This window comes from Pan paniscus, chromosome X, assembly GCF_029289425.2.
Source record: "Pan paniscus chromosome X, NHGRI_mPanPan1-v2.0_pri, whole genome shotgun sequence".
Lineage (NCBI taxonomy): Eukaryota > Metazoa > Chordata > Mammalia > Primates > Hominidae > Pan > Pan paniscus.
In genome coordinates this window covers 46603974-46624899 of record NC_073272.2, presented here as the reverse complement: position 1 = coordinate 46624899, position 20926 = coordinate 46603974, and the positions used below count along the sequence as shown (strand labels likewise).

Genomic DNA, 20926 nt, shown 5'->3' with positions numbered 1-20926 from the left:
ACACTGTGCCCAGCGGCAGTTTGTTTTTAAAATACAAAGTCAATGCAATCCCAATCCAACCCCTAAAAAATAATTGTGTTTTATTTAACTTTATCTGATCTCCAGCACTATCGTATTTCACAAGATATGGACAAATCTAAGATTTCAAAACAGTGCTAACTGTTGCAAACGCATTTATGATCTGGCCTTTGCCTTCCTTTTCCCCAGTTTGAGTCCTATAACGCCCAACAGTCATGACAGGCTCTAAGACAGTGGTCTATAAACTATTGCCAGCCAAATCCTTTTTTTAAGGCCTGGGAGCTAAAAATGATTTTTATATAAAAGATTATCTAAGCACCTATATATTACCTGATTTTGCCTCTTGGTACACAAAACCTAAAATATTTACTATTTTGCCCTGTAAGAAAAAGTTTGTGGACCTCTGCTCTAGACCGAGAACATGGGAGTTTCCGAAACACCTATTGTACTGCTATGCACTGCTCTCTCGTTTCTCTTCTTGGAAAACTTGACCAGGTCTTGTATCTTGAAAACTCCCATTAATCCTTCCCTGAGGTTTCATCTTTTCTGTAAAGTCTTTCCTAATCCCCACTGAGACTTTCCCAAACCCCTCAAACAAAGCATGTGCACTTCTGCCTGCGGCACAGCCCTCAACACCTCCAATGTATTACTTACCAAAAACTAATTATGTTTACATGTTTCCTCCTCACAGAAATATGGGAGAGCGGGTGGAGCCAAGATGGCTGAATAGGAACAGCTCCAGTCTGCAGCTCCCAGTGTGAGTGACACAGAAGACAGGTGATTTCTGCATTTCCAACTGAGGTACTGGGTTCATCTCACTGGGGAGTGTCGGAAAGTGGGTGCAGGACAGTGGGTGCAGCCCACTGAGCGTGAGCCGAAGCAGGGTGAGGCATCGCCTCACCCGGGAAGTGTAAGGAGTCAGGGAATTCCCTTTCCTAGTCAAAGAAAGGGGTGACAGACGGCACCCGGAAAATCAGGTCACTCCCACCCTAATACTGCGCTTTTCCAACAGTCTTAGCAAACGGCATACCAGATTATATCCCGTGTCTGGCTCGGAGGGTCCTAAGCCCAGGGACCCTCGCTTGATGCTAGCACAGCAGTCTGAGATCAAACTGCAAGGCAGCAGTGAGGCTGAGGGAGGGGCGCCCCCCATTGCCGAGGCTTGAGTAGGTAAACAAAGCCACCTGGAAGCTCGAACTGAGTGGAACCCACCACAGGTCAAGGAGGCCTGCCTGCCCCTGTAGACTCCACCTCTGGGGGCAGGGCATAGCCAAACAAAAGGCAGCAGAATCCTCTGCAGACTTAGATGTCCCTGTCTGACAGCTTTGAAGACAGCAGTGGTTCTCCCAGTGCAGCTGGAGATCTGAGAACGGACAGATTGCCTCCTCAAGTGGGTCCCTGACCCCCGAGTAGCCTAACTGGGAGGCACCACCCAGTAGGGGCAGACTGACACCTCACATGACTGGGTACTCCTGTGAGACAAAACTTCCAGAGGAACGATCAGGCAGCAACATTTGCTGTTCACCAATATCCGCTGTTCTGCAGCCACCACTGCTGATACCCAGGCAAACAGGGTCTGGAGTGGACCTCCAGCAAACTCCAACAGACCTGCAGCTGAGGGTCCTGACTGTTAGAAGGAAAACTAACAAAAAGAAAGGACATCCACACCAAAACCCCATCTGTACGTCACCATCATCAAAAACCAAAGGTAGATAAAACCACAAAGATGGGGAAAAAACAGAGCAGAAAAACCGGGAACTCTAAAAATCAGAGCGCCTCTCCTCCTCCAAAGGAACGCAGCTCCTCACCAGCAACGGAACAAAGCTGGATGGAGAATGACTTCGACGAGTTGAGAGAAGAAGGCTTCAGATGATCAAACTACTCCGAGCTAAAGGAGGAAGTTCGAACCCATGGCAAAGAAGTTAAAAACCTTCAAAAAAAATTAGATGAATGGCTAACTAGAATAACCAATGCAGAGCAGTCCTTAAAGGACCTGATGGAGCTGAAAACCAAGGCATGAGAACTACGTGACGAATGCACAAGCCTCAGTAGCCGATTTGATCAACTGGAAGAAAGGGTATCAACGATGGAAGATCAAATGAATGAAATGAAGTGAGAAGAGAAGTTTAGAGAAAAAAGAATAAAAAGAAACGAACAAAGCCTGCAAGAAATACGGGACTATGTGAAAAGACCAAATCTACGTCTGATTGGTGTACCTGAAACTGACGGGGAGAATGGAACCAAGTTGGAAAACACTCTGCAGGATATTATCCAGGAGAACTTCCCCAATCTAGCAAGGCAGGCCAACATTCAGATTCAGGAAATACAGAGAACGTCACAAAGATACTCCTCGAGAAGAGCAACTCCAAGACACATAATTGTCAGATTCACCAAAGTTGAAATGAAGGAAAAAATGTCAAGGGCAGCCAGAGAGAAAGGTCGGGTTACCCACAAAGGGAAGCCCATCAGACTAACAGCTGATCTCTCGGCAGAAACTATACAAGCCAGAAGAGAGTGGAGGCCAATATTCAACATTCTTAAAGAAAAGAATTTTCAACCCAGAATTTCATATCCAGCCAAACTAAGCTTCATAAGTGAAGGAGAAATAAAATACTTTACAGACAAGCAAATGCTAAGAGATTTTATCACCACCAGGCCTGTCCTAAAAGAGCTCCTGAAGGAAGCACTGAACATGGAAAGGAACAACCGGTACCAGCCACTGCAAAAACATGACAAATTTTAAAGACCATCAAGGCTAGGAAGAAACTGCATCAACTAATGAGCAAAATAACCAGCTAACATCATAATGACAGGATCAGATTCACACATAATAATATTAACCTTAAATGTAAATGGGCTAAATGCTCCTATTAAAAGACACAGACTGGCAAATTGGATAAAGAGTCAAGACCCATCAGTGTATTCAGGAAACCCATCTCACGTGCAGAGACACACATAGGCTCAAAATAAAGGGATGGAGGAAGATCTACCAAGCAAATGGAAAACAAAAAAAGGCAGGGGTTGCAATCCTAGTCTCTGATAAAACAGACTTTAAACCAACAAAGATCAAAAGAGACAAGCCCATTACATAATGATAAAGGGATCAATTCAACAAGAAGAGCTAACTACGGTAAATATATATGCACCCAATACAGGAGGACCCAGATTCATAAAGCAAGTCCTTAGAGACCTACAAAGAGACTTAGACTCCCACACAATAATAATGGGAGACTTTAACACCCCACTGTCAATATTAGCCAGATCAACAAGACAGAAAGTTAACAAGGATATCCAGGAATTGAACTCAACTCTGCACCAAGCAGACCTAATAGACATCTACAGGACTCTCCACCCCAAATCAACAGAATATACATTCTTCTCAGCACCACACCGCACGTCTTCCAAAACTGACCACATACTTGGAAGTAAAGCAATCCTCAGCAAATGTAAAAGAACAGAAATTATAACAAACTCTCTCTCAGACCACAATGCAATCAAACTAGAACTCAGGATTAAGAAACTCACTCAAAACTGCTCAACTACATGGAAACTGAACAACCTGCTCCTGAATGACTACTGGGTACATAATGAAATGAAGGCAGAAATAAAGATGTTCTTTGAAACCAACAAGAACAAAGACACAACATACCAGAATCTCTGGGACACATTCAAAGCAGTGTGTAGAGGGAAATTTATAGCACTAAATGCCCACAAGAGCAAGCAGGAAAGATCTAAACTTGACACCCTAACATCACAATTAAAAGAACTAGAGAAGCAAGAGCAAATACATTCAAAAGCTAGCAGAAGGCAAGAAATAACTAAGATCAGAGCAGAACTGAAGGAAACAGAGACACCAAAAACCCTTCAAAAAAAATCAATGAATCCCGGAGCTGGTTTTTTGAAAAAATCAACAAAATTGATAGACCTCTAGCAAGACTAATAAAGAAGAAAAGAGAGAAGAATCAAACAGACGCAATAAAAAATGATAAAGGGAATATCACCACTGATCCCACAGAAATACAAACTACCATCAGAGAATACTATAAACACCTCTACACAAATAAACTAGAAAATCTAGAAGAAATGGATAAATTCCTTGACACATACACCCTCCCAAGACTAAACCAGGAAGAAGTTGAATCTCTGAATAGACCAATAACAGGATCTGAAATTGAGGCAATAATTAATAGCTTACCAACCAAAAAAAGTCCAGGACCAGATGGATTCACAGCCGAATTCTACCAGAGGTACAAGGAGGAGCTGGTACCATTCCTTCTGAAACTATTCCAATTAACAGAAAAAGAGGGAATCCTCCCTAACTCGTTTTATGAGGCCAGCATCATCCTGATACCAAAGCCTGGCAGAGATACAACCAAAAAAGAGACTTTTAGACCAATATCCCTGATGAACATCGATGCAAAAATCCTCAATAAAATACTGGCAAACCGAATCCAGCAGCACATCAAAAAGCTTATCCACCATGATCAAGTGGGCTTCATCCCTGGGATGCAAGGCTGGTTCAACATACGCAAATGAGTAAACGTAACCCAGCATATAACAGAACGAACAACAAAAACCATATGATTATCTCAATAGATGCAGAAAAGGCCTTTGACAAAATTCAACAACACTTCATGCTAAAAACTCTCAATAAATTAGGTATTGATGGGATGTATCTCAAAATAGTAAGAGCAATCTATGACAAACCCACAGCCAATATCATACTGAATGGGCAAAAACTGGAAACATTCCCTTTGAAAACTGGCACAAGACAGGGATGCCCTCTCTCATCACTCCTATTCAACATAGTGTTGGAAGTTCTGGCCATGGCAATCAGGCAGGAGAAGGAAATAAAGAGCATTCAAACTAGGAAAAGAGGAAGTAAAATTGTCCCTGTTTGCAGATGACATGATTGTATATCTAGAAAACCCCATCGCTTCAGCCCAAAATCTCCTTAAGCTGATAGGCAACTTCAGCAAAGTCTCAGAATACAAAATCCATGTGCAAAAATCATAAGCATTCTTATACACCAATAACAGACAGAGAGCCAAATCATGACTGAACTCCCATTCACAATTGCTTCAAAGAGAATAAAATACCTAGGAATCCACCCTACAAGGGACGTGAAGGACCTCTTCAAGGAGAACTACAAACCACTGCTCAATGAAATTAAAGAGGATACAAACAAATGGAAGAACATTCCACGCTCATGGGTAGGAAGAATCAATATCGTGAAAATGGCCATACTGCCCAAGGTAATTTATAGATTCAATGCCATCCCCATCAAGCTACCAATGACTTTCTTCACAGAATTGGAAAAAACTACTTTAAACTTCATATGGAACCAAAAAAGAGCCCGCATTGCCAAGTCAATCCTAAGCCAAAAGAACAAAGCCGGAGGCATCACGCTATCTGGCTTCAAACTATACTACAAGGCTACAGTAACCAAAACAGCATGGTACTGGTACCAAAACAGAGATACAGACCAATGGAAAAGAACAGAGCCCTCAGAAATAATGCTGCATATCTACAACTATCTGATCTTTGACAAACCTGACAAAAACAAGCAACAGGGAAAGGATTCCCTATTTAATAAATGGTGCTGGGAAAACTGGCTAGCCATATGTAGAAAGCTGAAACGGGATCCCTTCCTTACACCTTATACAAAAATTAATTCAAGATGGATTAAAGATCTAAATGTTAGACCTAAAACCATAAAAACCCTAGAAGAAAACCTAGGCAATACCATTCAGGACACAGGCATGGGCAAGGACTTCATGTCTAAAACACCAAAAGAAATGGCAACAAAAGCCAAAATTGACAAATGGGATCTCATTAAACTAAAGAGCTTCTGCACAGCAAAAGAAACTACCATGAGAGTAAACAGGCAACCCACAAAATGGGAGAAAATTTTTACAATCTACTCATCTGACAAAGGGCTAATATCCAGAATCTACAATGAACTCAAACAAATTTACAAGAGAAAAACAAACAACCCCATCAACAAGTGGGTGAAGGATATGAACAGACACTTCTCAAAAGAAGACATTTATGCAGCCAAAAGACACATGAAAAAATGCTCATCATCACTGGCCATCAGAGAAATGCAAATCAAAACCACAATGAGATACCATCTCACACCAGTTAGAATGGCAATCATTAAAAAGTCAGGAAACAACAGGTGCTGGAGAGGATGTAGAGAAATAGGAACACTTTTACACTGTTAGTGGGACTGTAACCTAGTTCAACCATTGTGGAAGTCAGTGTGGCAATTCCTCAGGGATCTAGAACTAGAAATACCATTTCACCCAGCCATCCCATTACTGGGTATATACCCAAAGGATTATAAATCATGCTGCTATAAAGACACATGCACACGTATGTTTACTGCGGCACTATTCACAATAGCAAAGACTTGGAACCAACCCAAATGTCCAACAATGATAGACTGGATTAAGAAAATGTGGCACATATACACCATGGAATACTATGCAGCCATAAAAAATGAGTTTATGTCTTTTGTAGGAACATGGATGATGCTGGAAACCATCATTCTCAGCAAACTATCTTAAGGACAAAATACCAAACACCGCATGTTCTCACTCATAGGTGGGAATTGAACAATGAGAATACATGGACACAGGAAGGGGAACATCACACACCGGGGCCTGTCATGGGGTGGGGGGAGGGGGGAGGTATAGCATTAGGAGATATACCTAATGTTAAATGACGAGTTAATGGGTGCAGCACACCAACATGGCACATGTATACATATGTAACTAACCTGCACGTTGTGCACATGTACCCTAAAACTTAAAGTATAATAAATAAATAAATAAATAAATAAATAAATAAATAAATAAGGGAGAGCAGGAACTATCTTATTCATCTCTGCACTGTCAAAAGAGACCCTGTCAACAAATGTGAAAGCCAGACTAGCCTAAACTGTATAACTGAAAAAGCCACCGGAAAGTCAGAAAATGAGCACAGATTCCACTAGTTTATCCACTACCTATTTGTGCTGACTTGGGGGGCTTCCTTAATCACTGGGATGCACCATGTCTAGTCCATAAAGTAAAGGAATTAGATAATTTCTAAGATGCGTTCTGCTTCTAAACTTGTAAAATTTCCAAAGAATCTAATCCTTATTCCAAAATATACTGCTTTTTAACTTTTCTTTAAAAGAGCTCACTCTCTTGGTCTCTTCTAAGCAAAAAAGTTAGGCTTTTAAAAAAAATTCAGGTTAAGCAATAAACTTGTTGAAATATTAATTATAGTTCTGTCTTCCTTACAGGTTCTAAATATTTTCATATTATGAAGCACTTCCAGACTGATATATTTAAATACTGAATATATTTCTGAATTCAAAAAACAAATCTGAATTAGAAGAACCTTGAGTTCTCCTGTTACAAAAATTCTCTCTTCAATATTTCTCTCCTACCTGACATTAACCCATAATCCCACACCAGTACAATACTGATGAAAAAATAAGACCATACAGAAGAAAACCTTACCAATCAGGCCCAATTAGGAAAATACAGCCAGCACAAATTCAGGGCTGGTAAGAAGTACAATATAATTTTCAAGCATATGCTGAATCAGGCAGTAAAATAGTATTATTTAGAACTTTTTAGTGAAACTGTTTTAAGGATAAGAATTATCTATAATTAGCGTACCCAAAAAATGTGAATTAATCTCTTCAACAAACTGAATATTAGATGCAAAAGTAACTGCAGTAATGGCAAAAACTATAATCACTTTTGCGCCAACCTAATACTATGTGATATTCTTCAGCAGTAATATTATAAAGCCCTCTGATATTTACATTCATATAGATAGTATGTATGTTAAATTTAATAATCAATTTTTTTCGGTGTCCCAAACTAAATTTTAGCACAACTCTATCAAACCCTTTATAAAATTAGGGTTATAAAAAAATAATGAATTGATCACTATTTTAAAAAACTGTACCCACAAATACTTTAATCAATCAATGTACAAAAAAAATACACATCCTGCATATCTTATAACAGACCAACTAGTTTTTCAAACTGAAACACTGTTCTCCATCCTTCCATGTTACCATAACGTTTAATCAATGGTTCTATTCAGATAGGCATTGCTTCCAGAATTCAAAACCTTTTCTTTCTTTTCTTAAAGTGGAAAAAAAAAATAAGAAAAAGGTCGGTTTTGTTTATTTACTTTAGACTCTGTTGCCCAGGCTGGAGTGCAGTGGCATGATCTCGGCTCACTGCAACCTCTGCCTCCCGGGTTCAAGCGATTCTCTGCCTCAGCCTCCCCAGTAGCTGGGATTACAAGGAAGCACTACCACGCCCAGCTAATTTTTGTATTTTTAGCGGAGATGAGGTTTCACCATGTTGGCCAGGCTGGACTCAAACTCCTGACCTCGGGTGATGTGCCCACCTCGGCCTCCCAAAGTGCTGGGATTATTACTGGGTGAGCTACTGCGCCCAGCCCTGAGTGTCTCTTTTATGCTAACGAGATAACTCAGGGCAGGCAGCCTCCTATGTAGCTTCAGGTTGGGGGCTGTAATGAGATAACTCAGGGCAGGCAGCCTCCTATGTAGCTTCAGGTTGGGGGCTGTAATGAGATAACTCAGGGCAGGCGGCCCCCTATGTAGCTTCAGGATGGGGGCTGGTCACAGCAAAGAGCAAAGCATGATTAGAACGTTGGGACTTTTCAGCCCCATTCTCCAACCTCTGGGTAGAGGAAAGGGACTGAAGGTTAAGCTGATCACCAGTGGCCAATCATTTAATCAGTCATGCCTACATAATAATGCCTCCATAAAAACCCAAAAGGACAGGGTTTGGAGAGCTTCTGGATAGCTGCACAAGCGGAAGTCCCTAGAGGGTGACATGCCCAGAGAGGGCATGGAGGCTCCATGCCACTTCCCACATGACCTCATCCTATGCATCTCTTCATCTGTACCCATTATAATAAAACAGTAAACCCTAACTGTTTGCTGAGGTCTGTGCCACTCTGGCAGATTAATGGAACCAAGGAGTAGGTCATGGGAACCCCGATTTATATAGCCAGTCATTCAAAAGTTCCGGAGGCCTGCAATGGCATCTGAAGTGGGGGTAGTCTTGTGGGACTTAGCTCTCACTCTGTGGGATCTGAAACTATCTCCAGGTAGATAATGTCAGAATTGAACTGAATTAGAGGACACCAGCAGCCACTGCAGAACTGATTGCTTGCCAGGTATGCAGGGGGAAAACCCACACACATTTTGTTACAGAAATGTTCTGTGTTGTGAGAGTATAGGAGGAACTGAGTTTTTTCCTATATCCTCACACTATTCATTATAAAAACATGAAGTAGGGGGAAGAGGGAAGAGCCCTCGAAGTAAACTAGCAACAGAAGGGAACATCTTCAATATTAGTCTACAAAAACCCTACAGCTAGTATCACATTCAACAGTAAAAATGTAATGTTTTTCCCCAGAGAAACAAAACAAGGATGTCCCCTTCCATTCAACATTGTATGGGAGGTCCTAGCCAGTTCAACAAGGCAAGAAAAAAACTAACGGGCATCCACAAATAAGAAAACAAAAAATAAAATTTTCTTTATTTGCAGACCGCATAATGTATGTAGAAAATCCTATCTAGAGTAACATGACTAGAACAATATAATTTAGTAAGACAGTAGGATACTAGATCAGTATGCAATAATAAACGTTCCTATATAATAGCAATAAAACAACTGGAAATAAAATTTTACAACCACTCCAATCACAATAGCATAAAAAAAAACAAACGTAAAACATATGTGATAAGAACTATGAAGTATTGCTGTAGAGTCTTAAAGAAGGCTAAATACAGGGTGAAATATGCCATGTTCACGAACAAGCAAATGCAATATTACCGATGACAAATTCTTCCTAACTTAGCACATGTAGTTCCAATATAATCCTAGCAGAATTATACCGAATTATACCGTTTCTGCACTTTATATGCAAAGGCAAAAGACCTAGAAAAACCAAAGCAATTTTGAAAAAGAATATAGGGAACTTGGGGCCAGATGCGGGCGGTGGCTCATGCCTATAATCCCAGCACTTTGGGAGGCCGAGGCAGGCAGATCACGAGGTCAAGAGATCGAGACCATCCTGGCCAACATGGTGAAACCCTGTCTCTACTAAAATACAAAACATTAGCCAGGCGTGGTGGCGTGGGCCTATAGTTCCAGCTGCTGGGGAGGCTGAGGCAGGAGAATCACTTGAACCTGGGAGGCGAAGGTTGCAGTGAGCCAAGATCGTGCCACTGCACTCCAGCCTAGGCGACAGAGAAAGACTCCATCTCAAAAAAAAAAAAAAAAAAAAAAAAAAGAAAGAAAGAAAAAAATAATACAGGGAACTTACATTGGTTGATTTCAAGAACATAGTAAACAAAACTATGATATTGGCTTAAAAACAGACACACAGATCACTGGAACATAATAGAGAATCTAGAAACAGTAAACTAAATTGTACGTTGATATTTTTCAAAGAAGAAATGCTAGATTTTGAAAGTGTAGTCTTTTCAACAAATAATGCTGGAAAAACTAGGTAGCTATTGGGGTAGGGGGTGGGGGGGACCACTGATGCTATCTCACATCATAAACAACTTGAAATGTATCACAGGCCGAAACAGAATTTAAAAGGTGAGGAAATCTTTTATGATCTTGGGATACACAAAGATTTCCTAGCACAAAAAGCACAAGCTGTAAAAGAAAAAAAAAGTAATTAAATGGACCTCATTGAAACAATAAACATTTGCTCTTCAAAAGACACTAGTAAGAAAATGAAAAGATGAACCAGAGACTAATAATTCCAAAACAAGTATCTGACAAAGGGCATTTATCCAGAGTATATAAAGAACCCATAAAACTCAATGAAGAAGAGGAAGAAGATAAGGAAGAACAACAGGAAGGAAAGGAAGAAGAGAAGGAAAGAAAAGAAAGAAGAAGGGAAGAGGGAGGGAGGGAGAGGAGGAAGGGAAGGAGAATAGGTAGATGGGCTAAAGTTAAAAAGATTGAGGCGGAAAGAAAGAAAGAAAACAAGAAAGAAGAAAAAACAGGAATGGGCAGATGGGCTAAAGTTAAAAAGACTGACAATACCAAGTGCTAACGAAGATATGGAACATCTGAAATCTCATTCACTGCTGGTTGGAATATAAAATGGTATAACCACTTTGAAAAAATCTGACGGTTAAACCTAAAACCGCAAAGCAATTCAGCATTCCCAAATCATAGGTATATATACCAAGACAAATGAAAATCCATGTCCACACAAAGACAAATAATATTCACAGCACTTTATTCATAATAACCAAAAGCTGAAAACAATCCAAATACTTATCAACTGAGAAAAACTGTGGCATATCCATTCTATGAAATCCTACTTAACAATGAAAAAGAACATACTACTGATACACACAACATGGATGAATCTCAGTAAAAGCATGCCAAATGAAAGCTATCAAAAACAAAAGAATATATGCTGTTTAAAACCCATTACATGATATTCCAGAACAGACAAAACTAAAGGGATGAAAGCAGAGAAGTGGTTGCCTGGGACCAGAGATCAAGAGTAGGAAAATGGCACAAGGGAAACACTTTGGGTGATGGAAAATGTTCTATATCTTCATTATGGTAATGGTTATACAACTATTTAAGTTGTCAAATCTCAAATAATGTAAATCATATCTCAAAAAATGCTTAAAATAATGTTAAATATATCTCAAAAAAGCTACAGAAAATAAATTATCAGGTATTTTTTGTGAAGCTAGACAAGTTAATTAGAAAGTTTATTTGGAAAAACAAGCCACCAACGACAGCCAGGAAAATCCTAGAAGCAAGAACAGTGGGGAAAGGGTGCCCTAGCACTACCATACATTAAAACATATTATAAAATCTCTGTTAGTAAAATACTTTTGTATTAGTTCATGAACAAAGCATGCCACAAAATGCACAGACAAAACTGCGTATGAACATTTAGTATACAATTAAGGCAACATCTCAAATCAGCAGAGGAAAAAATGAATTTTTAAAAAATATATCTTTGGGATAACCAGTCATAAGAAAAAAGATAATCTTAAATATTGTTCACACTGTAAGTCAAGGATAAAACCCAAACGGATCAGAAATTTAAATGTAAAATATTAAACCATTCAAGTACTGAAAGAAAATGTGGGTGAATTTCTCTAACACCTGGGAATGAGGAAGAAACCCATCCTATGATTCAAAATACAAGGGCAATGTAGAAGACTGATCAATCTGACTACACAGAAATAGAAAACTTCTGCACAGGCAAACACAAACACACAAAAACAAAGCAAAACAACAAATCTCAAACTGGGCAACAGTAGCTTCAACTAATGTCACAGATAAAGGATAAATATGCCTAATACATGTTATATAGCTACATAAAACAGTAAAACAATGACCTAATAAAAAAATGGGCAAGAGACATGAACAAATATTTCAAAGAAAAAGAAATTCAAATAGTCTTTACACTTCAATTTTTAAAAAGTTCAATCTCACTAACAACTAAGAAAATGTAAATTTAAATTATAATAAAATACCATTTCTCACCTATCAAACTGGCAAGTCTGCTGACAAAAAGGTTCTTGATTAAGACCAAAAAGAAAGAAGCACTTGCATACATTGTTGAAATAAATGCAAATGGTTCAATCCCAAAGGAGCAAATACCCTTCAACACAATGATCCCACTTTTAAAGGAATCTATACTAAAGAATCACTAACAAAAGTATTAAAAGACAGGCCAAGTGCGGTGGCTCACACCTGTAATCCCAGCACTTTGGGAGGCCGAGGTGGGAGAATTACTTGAGGCCAGTGATTGAGTTTGAGACCAGCCTGAGTAATATAGTGAGATTCTATTTCTGCAAAAAAAAAATTTAAAAATTAGCCGAGCATGGTGGTGTGCACCTGCAGTCCCAGCTCCTCGAGAGGCTGAGGCAGGAGGATTCACTTGAGCCCGGGAATTCAAGGCTGCAGTGAGCTCTGATTGCACCACTGCACTCCACCCTGTGCAAGAGAGCAAGACCTTGTCTCTAAAAAACTATATATAGAGAGAGAGAGAGACACTTTTACTAGACTATTTACTGAAGCACTCTGTAAAAGCAAAGCACTGAAGCACCTGATTAAATAAACTATGGAGTAAGTCTTCATGACCTTGAGTTAGGCAAAGATTTCTTAGGTACAACAACAAAAACACAAGCAATAAAAAGTTGTGTTACAAAGCTGATAAACTGGACTTTACCAAAGTTTAAAAGTTTATTTTCTACCCCACTAGGCACACTAAAAAACTAGTACACTCAAAAATTAGATAATTAAAAGTGCTGAGTAGGATACAGAGAAACTGGAACCCTCACACATTACTGGCAGGGATGTAAAATGGTACAGACATAGGGGAAAAAAGTTTTGGCAGTTTCCCAAAATGCTAAACACAGATTTACCCTATAATCCAACAATTCCATTTCTCAGTACCTACCCAAGAAAACTGAAAATATTATGTCACACAAAAACCTGTACACAAATGTTCACAGCAGTATTATTCACAATAGCCAAAAAATGAAACAACCCAAATGCCCATCAACTGACGAAAGGATAAACAAACTGTGGTATATTGATCCAATGGAATACAGTGAGCCCTTTGTATCCATGGGTTCCGCATCTGCAGATCAAAAATATTCAGGAAAAAAATAACAATAATAAAAAATAATACAAACTAAAAAGCAATACAGTATAGCAATCAATTACATGGCATTCACATTTTATTAGGTATTATAAGTAATCTAGAAATGATTTAAAGTATATGGGAGGATGTGTAGAGGTGATATACAAATACTTTATCATTTAATATAAAGAACTTGAGTATCCATGGATTTTGGTATCCATGAGGGGTCCTGAAACCAATGCCCCACGGATACTGAGGGGTGACTATATTATCAGGAAATAAAGAATAAAATATTCATGCTATAACATATATGAACCTTGAAAACATATGCTAAGTTAAAGAAGCCAGCCACAAAAGACCATATATTATATGATTCCATTTATATGAAATATCCAGAAAAGACAAATATATAAAGACAGAAAGTAGACTGGTGGTTGCCAGGGCTGGGGATATATGTGAGGTTTCATTCCAGGGAGATAAATAAGACTGTGATGATGGCTGTGATGCAGGATTTTTTGCCCCTTAGCTCAGCTAATCTGGATTTTTGTCTCACAACCAGGAAGAATTAGGCATGCAGCCACATTGAAGGGTGAGGAAGACAAAATTTATTAAGCAAAAGGAAAGCTATCAGCAAAGAAAGGGGGTCCTGCCAGCAGGTTTCCACCTCACAAACTGAATACCAGGGCCCCAGCACACGAGTTGAAGAGGCCAGGATCCTCCCCTGTATAAGGCTCAAATTATTGGTGGCTCCACCCCATTCCCCCAGTGCATGTGGACCTCCAGTCCACTGCAGGCATGCCCAGGCAAGCCCCCTGTGCAGGTTCCCTTATCTGCACAAAACATCTGGTGTAAACACCTGTGGGCTGGGTGGATCAGTGATTCTCCAGGGACCCTTCCCTATCTGTCTAGACCTTTGTCTGCCTCCTGCCTCTATCAGCTGCACAGCTCTGAAAATTTACTAAAAATCACTGATTTGTATAGTTAAAACAGCTGAATTTTATAGCATGTGAATTATAGCATGTGAATAAAGCTATAATTTTATAGCATGTGAATTAAGCTATAATTTTATAGCATGTGATAAAGCTTTTAAAAAAAAGCCAGAGATTAGAGAAGATATTTTCAAAAGACTTAAAAAAGAAAAAAATATATACATATATGTCTAAAACCTCTACACGGTGTTCTCAAAATCTCTGCATAGGCTGACTGTTGAAGGGCTTTTCCAGACAAAGCCAGTCTATATAAGACTGGAATAAGTACCTACTTCAAAAAGAAAGATAAATTAACCAAAAGAAAAATAAAATCCACAAAAAATCTGAAACAGCAATTCATATTTAAAAAAAAAAAACCTCACTGCTCAATAAACTTAAAAGTAAACATGATGTAAAAGATCATGCTTAATCACTGCTTAAATTAAGATAAGAAAGTGGATGATTAATTGTTTCACTGCTATGCACAGTCTTTCATTTAGGTAGGTCTTCTAAAAAATAGGTTCAGCTCTCCTCAAAGCTCCAATTATAAACAGAGTACACCAAGAAAGAGTTTATCATAACTTTCCCATTACACCTTCCCATTTTAGCCTGATATACACGTCTTCAGCCTTCTTTTACTCCCAGGTACCAACTTTAGAAAAGAAAACCAAGGAATCATTTTGTTATTGTTATTTGTTTAGTTTTGCTTGATTTTTACTTATCACACTTCTATTACATTTGACCAGTAAAATGTGTCAGAGGAATCTAATTCTTAATAAAATACAAGGAGAGTCATACAAGACAGCACAAACATAAATACTCTCAACCCTTTTCCAATACCTTTCCCCTAGAAGCAATATTTTAAGTAATTAACAAAAAAAAGCAAGAGCTCAATTAATTTTGAGTATAACTGGCAATAATCTGCCCAAAACACAAACATGAAATCAGCATGCAAATGTGCACTAACCTTCCAGTAGTCAGACTGTAAACTGTAGTACCTCTGGTATGCAGATAATGCTGAAAGGAAAATAATTATGAGTCATAATTATGTCTCACTTTAAAGTCAATAATACACTTAACAAACACTGTAACAAGATTCCCACCACACCCACCTCCCAGTAGATAGTGATATTTCAGACCAAACAACTTAAAATTCTGGGCCCCCCCCCGGTTCAGAAACGTAAAACCATGGTCAAATCTCAGATCTGCACTTGAACAGCATCTAGGCTAACCCCTTAGATCAACTCGACCTTCCTCAAAGATCAAAACTGGTGGAGGATTAAGAGAGTTAGATATAAAAAGAAGCCCATAAAACTACTAGATGAAAACATGGGGGCATAATATTTTTCTGATCAGCTAGAAAAGGATTTTTTAAATTTGTGGTTTACAGTTCACAAGCTAAGATATGGAAGACCAGGATAAAAACTATTTGAGAAGCAATTGGCTCCCTCAACTCTCTCACTCAACACTTGATGTTGTTTAGGCAATCTGACCAAAAAATGCAGAGATTCTCCAACAAAAGGCCACGGATATCATATTCAGAGATCCGCAATCGCAATCCCATGTTCAGAGCCTCCAGTTCTCAATTATTCCAATTATGAAATATGGACAGCTAAGAATTATCAGACATCTAAAGAAAGCCTCTAACCAAGAAGAAACTAACACAAAAGAAAAAAAGACAACCTAAAAGAAAAAATAATGACTACTATGCAGGGGAAAATATACTTCAAAAAATTCTTACTACTCTTAGGTAAGGGAAAATATTGTTTTCATTGAGGGGGGTGAAAAGGGGGTGTGTGCAGGAGAACAAACAGGATGCTCTAGAAAAAAATTAAATTCGGTAAAGTACGATAGGAGAAATAAATAATTCAATAAAAAGATTAAAAGTTAAATTGAAGAAATCTCTCAAAAAATAAACAAAAAGGACAAAAACAGAAAATTAGAAAAACTGTGCCCCGGAGGTCTAACATATCAATAATAGAGCCCCAAAAAGAAAGAATAAAAGGAAAAAAGAAAATTCAGGAAATAATTCCAAAAAAATTCCCAGAAAAGAAGGCTATCACTTGGTAGTTTGAAGGGTCCTACAACAGATATGTAATTCTAGAAATAAGGCAACAGAACAATGTTTTCAAAATTCTGAAGGAAAATTATTTCCAACCTAAAATTATATATCCAGTCAAGCGATCTATTAGGAGGGTAGAATAAAGGTATTTTCAGATATGCAAAGTCTCCAAAGAAAATTATCTCCCAAATAACTTTCCTGAAGAAAAATCTGACAAATATGCTCCCCTTAAAGGAGAGTATATACAAGAAAGAAGAAGATATGGTTTATTGAAAGCAGGAGACACAACAGAGACAAGAGGCCATGGGAATACCCAAGATGAAGAAAAAGGGTGATCCCAGGACAGCAGCTATGCCCCAGATCCAAGTCACTGAGGCTTATCATTAAAATTCTGCTGCTCTTGTAACCTCTTCTCAACCTGAGGACCAAATACCCAGATAAACCTGGCCCAGATTCTTAACTGGGCTTGGCTTTATTTTGACCATGTTCTGATAAAGTTTCTATTCTCCCCTCTATATTCTACAAAATAGATGATGTGAAGGCTCCCAGAAGTGTTAATGTTCTGCTTTGATTTACTTTTTTTTTTTTTTTTGAGATGGGGTCTCACTTTGTTGCCCAGGCTGGAATGCAGTGGGGTGATCTTGGCTCACTGCAATCTCCGCCTCCCAGGTTCAAGTGAGTCTCCTGCCTCAGCCTCCTGAGTAGCTGGGATTACAGGCGCGTGCCACCACGTCCAGTTAATTTTTGTATTTTTAGTAGAGGCGGGGTTTCACCATGTTGGCCAGGCTGGTCTCGAACTCCCGACCTCAAGTGATCCACCTGCCTTGGCATCCCAAAGTGTGGGATTACAGGCGTGAGCCACTATGACCAGCCTGATTTGATTTACTTCTGAATAACCCACTCTCTCTGATCATATTCCTGACCAGATTTTCCTGGTTCATATTGGTCATGTCATATGTCCTAATTATGGGTATTATGTTTGCCAAGAGTCACACATGCCCCAGCACACTGCCTTCCCCAAAAGTGGCTCTTGTAAACTGTTGAGGAACCAGAAGCCACATTATAACGCTAAAATCTCTTCTTTAGTTTTACTTCTCCCAAGAGCCTCCTCTAATAGTGACAATATGGCCCCTTCCTTACATAGCTATGTTCGTGCCTGCTATTCAGCTTTCCAAAGATAAACAATATCTTGTTCAGGGATACTTTTATCAGTGGATTAAAAAAAAAAAGAAAGAAAGGCAAGAGAACACTGAACATCACAGCCAGGCATGGGTTACACCTACAGAGGAAGGGAGGAGGATGCAACTGGAGAGAACACAGGCTTGTGGTAGCAGTATCATTCTATTTCTCAACTTGTAGAGTAGGTAGACAGGTGTCAATTTTAATAGTCTTTAAACCATATATAGGTTTTTAGACATTCTACTTAAGTATAATACGCTGCTCAATTTAAGGATCGGAAACTAGCAAAAAAACATTTTACAACACACTGCATGTTACCCTTCACTAGTGACCAAGTTGTTTCTTCAACAAAGCAGTAAATAAAACATTATCTTCTGATTATATATGTTAGGGACAAACCGCCCCAAAAAAGCTTCTTGGTATTGCCAACACTCCCCCCAAACCCCTGCGTACTGCCCACCCCTTGCCTTAACGCCCTGCAACCCTTCTCTGTGCCGTTCACCCTTCCCCCAGCCTCTTTACTTTTCTAAGCTCTTATCCAGGCGCCCCAGTGGAGCCAGCAGACTTATCAGACCTTGCTGCGATAAACAAACCCCAATTACAAACCATCCAGACTGCACAGGGGAGGTCGTGGGAAGCATAAACAAACTTTACCTAAACCCTCCTGTAAGTTCCTTCATCTGGCTGCTACCATAAATGTCACAAGGTTATACATGGCAAAGTTAACCAACAAACGACCCCAGGGTCTCTCTCCCCCATATAAACCCCTCATTTTGTAAGCTCAGGGCTGCCTCCTCTGTCTGTGGTGGAGCAGCCAGCAGGTTCAATAAACTTACTCGCCTGACTTTGGGTCTATTTTTCCTTTCTCTCGGCTGACGTTACAATATATGAGATGCTGAATAAAAGAAGATTTACCAAAAATGGAAGTTAATGTTTTCTGAAACTCTATATGAAATGTTTTCATTTTATTGTAAATTGCCAAAATATATATAAAATCATATAAAGAACATTCTGAATATGTTCAAATTACAGAAACATTACCCAAAAACATCATCACATATCTGAAAAAGTAACTTTTACATATGAATAATGCTCATCTTTTTTGCATAAAGATGATGCCAACCAACCTATCACTGGAAGGACGTTAGACTATGAGAAATTTTTCCAGTTGTGGTGAAGAACTGGTTTTAAGCCATCTCCCATTTCCTAGTTCTTCATGCATGAGGGTAGCTAGTTTATAAAGGTCATTAATTAATGGTCTGCTAAAAAGAAAAGCAAACCAAATTTATCAAACCAGCTGTAGAAAAAAAATAGTCAAGCAAGAGTTTGTGTAGTCAATGGTGTGGCTGATATTCTCACATTCATTTCTAACCACACTCTCAATCCCCGTTATTGATTTGAAAAGGTTATCGGTTTCCTGGCAATCTCGGTGATTGTTTTAGCCCAGAAATGGGCACATGAGCTCAGGTGGCCCAATCACCACTGATTTATAGATGACAGACATGAAAAAGGTTCTCTGTCTACTAATGGATGTGAACAAGGAAGCATATATTACCAACTGCCACCACGAGGGAACTATCTTGGGATGAAGCCCACAGCACAGAAGAAACAGACTGAAAAGTAACTGGATCCTTCTAGACTTCAAACCATGCCTGGAGAAAAATCCACCTATGAACTTCCTATTATGTGAGGTAATAAATGTCCTTATTGTTTAAGCTAGAATCAGGTATTTAATACTTGTACCTAAAAACATTCTGAAAACAGAAGACTTGGTCCCTGACAATTTTGTGCAGTCACCATATCAAACCTGGAGATTGCCCTTGTAATGATATTACAAATTTCCACAAATTTGGAGGGCATACTTTCAATAATTTGATTAATTATATATATCATCTGGCTTCATAAAATTCTCTTTTAGGATTGGGGAACCTTTAAAAAGACAGTATGATGTCTTTTGAAGCAAATAAAACTGAAGTATAAGAAGTCCATGTGATGTGAAAAGATGTTACAAAAAAAACCCCAAAGAAATAAAAAATTAAAGAGAAAAAATAAAATATTTTTAAAAAGAAGTCCATGTAATTATCAGTTGGGAGAAACATGGCATCCATACAAAAATATGGTAAACTGAGAAATAAATATGAATGCTCAAATTCAAAGTCACAAAGTTAATACTCTAAATGGCAGGAACAGATTTGTAATTGAGCCATTTCTTCCATGAGCATTTGTTCCATTTCTTCCATAGCGATCTTTCTACTCGTTTACACATTTTATAAACAATTATACTCTACCCTCATTATGCTTAGCATCTTATTTTAAGAAGGATCTTAACGTGCTGTTTCTTAATCAGAAAAAAAAATCATTAAAACTCTAAAGGTGCAGTATGCAAGTACCTATCACCTCACCAAAGTCTCTCTAGTAAAATCCTTTTGACCAAAGCACAGTCCTTATTTCTAATCTTTAAGGTAGTTATCCATAAAAAAATTCCTAGTCTACTGTAACTAGAATTTTCTAAAGTCCTTAATACAGAATGAGGGAAATCATTTATTTGGACATCCTCATACAATGCTTAAAACCTGTTTTTGAATGATTAGAGAAAATGGATTAAAAAATTGACAATTTTGGAGAAGCCAAACAAAATCTATGATTGGAAAACACACATTTCATGTTCTTATACTATAAATATTCCAGGATAGAGTACTGTCATTCAACCCACAAAAGACAAAAAGAGAGGGCCAGGCGCGGTGACTCACGCCTGTAATCCCAGCACTTTGGGAGGCCGAGGCGGGCGGATCACAAGGTCAGGAAATCGAGACCATCCTGGCTAACACGGTGAAACCCCATCTCTACTAAAAATAGAAAAATTAGCCGGGCGTGGTGGCGGGCGCCTGTAGTACCAGCTACTCAGGAGGCTGAGGCAGGAGAATGGCGTGAACCCGGGAGGCGGAGCCTGCAGTGAGCTGAGATCGTGCCACTGGACTCCAGCCTGGGCGACAGAGCAAAACTC

General features: G+C 38.9%; 1 protein-coding gene across 20 annotated transcripts in view; it reads right to left on the bottom strand.

Annotated features, from left to right (window-relative positions):
• Positions 1 to 20926, bottom strand: part of KDM6A (lysine demethylase 6A) — a 235090-nt gene that overhangs the window by 119053 nt on the left and 95111 nt on the right. For all 20 annotated transcript variants that reach the window (XM_003808365.5, XM_057301150.2, XM_057301151.2 and 17 more), the window contains one exon: positions 15649 to 15698. In XM_003808365.5, the coding sequence (XP_003808413.1) occupies positions 15649 to 15698 (50 nt within the window). The remainder of the gene's footprint in view (positions 1 to 15648; positions 15699 to 20926) is intronic.